At 47.2% G+C, this 6070-nt stretch overlaps 1 protein-coding gene across 1 annotated transcript; it reads left to right on the top strand.

Moving 5' to 3' along the window:
• Nucleotides 1-288: 288 nt before the first annotated feature.
• On the top strand, nucleotides 289-840 carry LOC123346689 (E3 ubiquitin-protein ligase TRIM39-like; the record flags this gene model as incomplete). Its single annotated transcript, XM_044984161.1, has 1 exon — nucleotides 289-840. A coding segment is annotated over one exon (552 nt), but the record flags the coding sequence as incomplete, so codon positions are not given.
• Between the last annotated feature and the right edge of the window lie 5230 nt (nucleotides 841-6070).

Here is a 6070-nt window from a genome sequence, read left to right as displayed (position 1 = left end):
TCCCTCCCCCCCTCTGCTCCTGTCACCTCCCTCTCCCCTTTCCTCTCCCAGCATCAGGCTGTCCCCTCCCCTCCCCCGCCTCCCCTGACACCTTCCCACCCCTCCCCCGCTCCTCCTGCCCTTCCCCCTCATTGTCTCCTCGCAGGCAGAGGGGCCCTGACTCCCTTCAGGCAACAACCCCTCCTCCCCCCCAGTGATTAATGGGGACGCAGGTTAATTTCTCTTTGATACCAGTGACTAGCCCCTGCCCCCGGCCCTGACTCTGTGACTCTCTCCCCAGTGGATGTGACTCTGGATCCAGACACGGCTCATCCCAGCCTCGTCCTGTCTGAGGATCGGAAAAGTGTGAGACACGGAGACAAACGCCAGGATCTGCCCGACAACCCTGAGAGATTTGATAGATATCCCATTGTCCTGGGCACTGAGGGGTTCACGGGCGGGAGGCGTTACTGGGAGGTGGAGGTGGGAGACAAGAGGAGATGGGACCTGGGGGTTTGTAGGGAATCTGTGAGCAGGAAGGGGAAGGTCACATACACACCTGAGGATGGATACTGGGTCATGCGGCTGAGGTATAGGAAATACAAGGCCTGCACCTCCCCGAGGACCCCCCTCCCTGTAAGCGTCATGCCCAGCCGGGTGGGGATTTTCCTGGACTATGAGGCGGGCGAGGTCTCGTTTTACAATGTGACTGACAGGTCCCATCTCTTCACTTTCACTGGCACCTTCCCCGGGAAGGTCCGCCCTTATTTCAGTCCTGGTCTCATTGCTGGGGCTACAAACGCGGCTCCCCTGATAATCTGCCCGGTCCCAGCTCAGACCGGAGGGAATCTCGGTCCCTGACAGTGACCCTGTGGCACAGACTGGCCCCTCCCAGCCCTGCTGCTCTTCCCACTCCCTGTGGTGGGGGCCAGTTACTGCAGCAACTGGACTTTCTGTGCTGACCGGATGCTGCCAGTTTCCCTTTTCAACTGGAGGTTCCAGTCAAAAACCGGACACTTGGGAACTCCCAGCCCCCACCTTCCCCATCCTCTGCCCCAGGGGTAGCAGATGGGGGTGGATGGGGTCATTCCCTCTGGTCAGAATTTTTTACCCCTGTGAAATCTCAGTGTAAAATATGAAAGAAAAAAGGTTATTTTAATTTAGAAAATATGATTGTAACAAGGTGTAAATACAAGAATATTTTAATTTACATTTCAACAGTATTTCAAAAAACAAGCATCTAAATATATTTGTAGAAATGGAATTATTTACATTTTTTATCTTTCCCTCAAATCTATAGTGAAGTTTAACTTCTCTAAATAACGTCATTTGTATTTCAACTGTGGAATTTCAAGAAATCCAAAATATTCATCTTAACAAAATAAACATTAAATTGTCAGACTGGGTTGTTCAGTTACAATGTACATGTGTCATAAACATCACAACTACACATGTGCAGCTGGTCTCTCTCTCTCTCCCTCTACCCCACTCTTTATTGTCTTGACTGGTTCTCTCTCGAAGGCAGGGCATATACACCCACCTCCTGCACTACACCTTTGAAAATTAATAGTTTAAAAATTGGAGAATTAATTAAGCAATATATTTAAGTTAACTCACACAAGATTATAAAACAATCTTTGAACTTCTGTCAGCATTAATTCATGTGCTTTTTAACTTTCTAGCTACATCTAATTGGTAATCAAGACATGACCCTTCCTTTCTTTTTCTTACATCGATTAACAAAACACGGTCCCCAACATCTAATGCTCTCTTCCTATCCATAGAAATCTCTTCGACTATCTCCAGTTTTTAGTTTATTTTTCTTTAGACATATTATTTGTAGACAATGTACTGTCAGTGTCCACTGTTGATTTCGGTGTACTGCCAGGCTCTTCATGTTCTTGGTTATAAGGACACAACAAATGTAGTTTGATAAAGAAATAGAGAAGAAGTTGTGTTCCTTTACTCAATCATCACACATTAACTTAACTGTATTAAAGATGCTGGCACTTAATGACACATAACATATAATTTCACATTTCGTCTTCTCCCCCTCATGTGCTGTCAAAGTTCTAAGTGGAAATTGTTCTACCTCTTTTGAAAAATCATCCGTAGCTGTCAGTACAAACTGGTATCGCTTCTGTGGTACTGGATACAGTCCGATTAAATTTGCTCTCAGAAGTTCCCAGGGTTTAACAACCTGTGTGCAAGAACACAGGCTAGAGTTCTCATTTGGATCTTTCCTATGACATTTTTATTCTAATCCCATACATAGTAAGCAAAGTAAACATTATAATGTGGTTTCTATAATAGTTGATGTCTCCACACAGTCAGAATCTAACTTTTGGTATTTTTCAGACATAAATAAATACAGGCCAAACTTCCGCAACTGAAACTTGCATAAATACTCTGTCACTGTGCCAGCACAGCGGGCAATAGAAGTTGTTGCTGCACTGTGTTAGAGCTGATTAGAGGCTTTATTGTGCAGCAATAATAAATACAGATAATGATAAACAATTAGCTTGGCTAATGTTTAAAAACACTTCAGATATATATAACATGGGGAAGGATGCAAAGTGTTTGATTTAATGGGAAGCCATCTGCTCCGGTCCACTTCATTGCAGGAGCTGTAAAGTTAAGTCCAATCCAAGCAGGACATTTGTCTGGCATGAGATCCTGTAGGAACTCCTGCAAAGCATATGACAGAGACAGCAGGGTGACCAGAACCTTCTGTAACTCCCTGGGTTCTCTGCTGTCTTTCCAATGAAACCAGAGAGCGTTGCCCAGAGCACTCAACAGTCTCCTTGGAGATCTAAGAGAGACTCAGACCAAGCAGTGGAAACACAAACTGCCTGATGGAACCAGCACAGGATAATAGAAAGGGCCTCAAATACCAAAGCTCTGGATAGTTTCTTGTCCCGGAAGAAGTCAACCCTATTTTAATCTACAGTCTGTGCACTAAGAATTTCTGACTTACCCAGCAAGGCAGAAACTGAACCCAAGTCTCCTGATTCTTAGCCCAGTGCCATAATCATTAGACCCTTCTGACTCCCCTGGAACATGGTTTCTTTACACCCTCCGTGCTGGGCCAAGGGACAGTCCCTCCAGACGTGTCCCATCTCCCGGCAGAGGTAGCACCAGGCCTTCCCCATGGAATAATGCACCCGGTAGTGGGCTCCATGGTAGGGGACGAGGAAGAACCCCTCGAGCGCCTCTCCATCACATACCGCCGGTGGCAGTTGAAGCTGCACCTGCCAGCGGAACGAGAGGACATGACGGAGGGTGGGGTCTTTGCAGCCCAATGGAAGAGGACTGATAACAGAGTTTGGGCGCCCCAGGGTAGAAAGGGCAGGCAGCAGGGCAGCATTGGGCAGGAAGGGAGGGACGGATGTCAGGACTAACTGGACACCCAGGTCTTCCAATGGATCCAGGGGGCCGAACACACCCCCAGCGCCAGGCCCTTCTCCACCGCCTCCTGAGTGGCGGCCTCTGATGCTAGGAAGAAGCCAAACTTTCCATACATTTCGGAGGCAACCTCGATGGCCGTGGGCCCCATTCTCCTCGCCAATGCCTGCACATAAGTCTCTACGTGGGGTGAGGTGGGCACCAGGAGGCAACGGATGCCGTGCTTCCTGGTCAAGGTGGGGAAGGGGCCCTGTCTGCTATAGATGTTAGTGGAGGCGGTGGTCGGAGGAGATGATGTAGTGGCAGGTGGGGGGGTCGCCGCCACCTGAGCGAATGCCCTGGGGGTTGGGGGAGGGGCATCCGCAGAGCTGGTAGAAGGAGCAGCGGGGAGGGACGGCGCGGCCCTAGAACGTGTGTATAACACAGGCCCTAGAATGTCACCGAGTGCTTCCTCCAGAAAAACCTATGATGTGCCTGAGCCAGAGCACATCTGCAGGAAAGACATCTCCATGCATTAGAGCCAGCTGGTCAGAAAAAAATCTTTCTTCTGCAGTGACGCGAAGTTAAAGAACATGGAGAAGAAGAAAATCTCTACTCTGGTTGTTACTGGAGCTGAAGCAGAGAGGCCAGGATAAACACGGCTAGGGCCCAGGACTGACTATCAGCAGATCCGCCATCTTCTATTCCTGGCTTTTTGACCATGAGCGAATCTTTTTGCTCCTGTGTCCCTCAGTTTCCACAACTATAACATGAAGCTAATCAAGGTTATGTTTTTTCTATCTGCTATTTTGCAAGGCAGGAAACTTAGATACATTTGGGGCCTGTCTACACTACTGGTCTAGAGTGTCTTTGTAAGCTGATGACCCCCACATGTTGTTCAGAACCTATGGATAACACAAGCGCCTAAGTTTGTTCTGTGCTTAGCCCCTATGGAACAGCTGGGCTGGGCGGCCTTTTCTCGCTGGGCTCTGCAGAGCAGGTTCTGCGCACTCGGGATCTGAAGAGGCTCTCAAGAACTAATTCTTGAAAATAAATATCAATGAACTGCAACGCAATGTAAAATCACTGCTGCTAACATTGGTGGGTGATAAAATACTAGCAGAGTGGTAATTAATGCTGAGGACAGGGCAGTGACACAGAGCAATAGGATCCCTTGATAAGATGGACCCATTCAAAGAAAACAAGTTTGAAAAGAACCAAATGAAAGGTCCTATACCTAGCAACAAAGCATGCAGGCCGCACCTACAGAATGGGGAGGTGTGTCCAGGAAAGCACTAACTATGAAGAGAATTTAGGGGCCATGCTGGGCAAGCCATTCAACATGAGCAACCAGTGTGATGCTGTGGTGACCAGGGCTAACACCATCATTAGATGTGGGAAAAGAGCAGTGAGTAGCACAGGGAGGTGACACACCATCAGTGAGACTGATCCTGGAATACTGCATCCAGTTTTGGCATCCACGTTTTCTCCTTTTCTTTTCTTGATTTTGCTAGAAAACTGACGTCCCTGTATAGAAGGTAAGAGCCTCCGAGAGGTTTGGAACCTGTTCAGTCTGATCCATCAGGTGCCGGCTGAATTCTAGGAATGGAAAACACTAGATTGAGGTGGCAGCATTGTATTCCCAACCGTACGACTTGTCCCTTAGAATCACTGGGGACACTGGGGTTTCTCCTTTTTGTTTCCCCTTTTCCTCTGTCCCTCCTACCGTTCTCTTCTTGCTTCCTTTGTCCTTTTCCTCTGCTCTCCTCCCACCACCAGGAGCTCTGTGTGTGCAGCGGGAGCCACAGGGGTTGTGGGAGGCCCTCACAGAGAGGTGAGACTGGAATAGTGCTCTGAGACTGATCCCCTCGGTGGTGACCTGCACCATTCTTTGGGCTAGTTGATGAGAACCCTTAGCCTCCCACCCCTCAAAGTCTCAAACTTGATTGGCTGAGGAGGGGGCTATTGACAGGGAGGAAACTCTGGTCTTTGTTGTTCTCTTTTATGACTAAGCAAATAAGTCACAACCAGTGATATGTTTGATCAGTGTTGATGCTGCTCTCCATTCATTGTCTCGGAGCAGTTCATGATCCTCTCTGACATTCCAATTCTTCTAAAACACTTGCTGAATAATTACTATGAACAATTGTTGGTCTGTAGCTCATTTGAGAGCAACTCTGCTACTGACTGGCTGAGACAAGTCACTGCTCCTTTCTCAGCCTTAGTTTCTCCTTCTGTCAAGTACGAATAACAATCCTCTCCCACCTACCTTGTGCTGGGTGGATGATGGGGATCCATTGAAGAGTGTCACTAGTAGCAGTGCAGAATAGGAGATGTCCTATCACATTGAGCCATATCAGATTATGATATAATATTCTATTTGATTGGTATTTTATTATTTTGAAATTGTTAAAAGCAGCAAGTACTTAGCTGAGATTGAAGCATCTCATCTAATTTTCTAGATCACAGCGTCTCCTCTTTGCGTACGAAGAGACAGTTTAATGCACTGTGACAAACAGGAGATGTTCTTGTTTTGCAAACATATATTTGTTTGCAAAGAATTTTCATCCTACTTGTTATGATTTCAAGAAACAAAGTGCTTTAGTCTGAATGGATTTTCTGACAGAAAATGGTTCCCATGAAACTTTTCACCCCTTATTTCCTGGGCTCTATCCCTGCCTCCGTGGAGGTTGTTGTCTCTTAGGGT

Source organism: Mauremys mutica, chromosome 12 (assembly GCF_020497125.1).
Source record: "Mauremys mutica isolate MM-2020 ecotype Southern chromosome 12, ASM2049712v1, whole genome shotgun sequence".
NCBI lineage: Eukaryota > Metazoa > Chordata > Testudines > Geoemydidae > Mauremys > Mauremys mutica.
The sequence above is the reverse complement of the archived record's forward strand: the minus strand, read 5'-3'. Positions and strand labels throughout refer to the sequence as shown.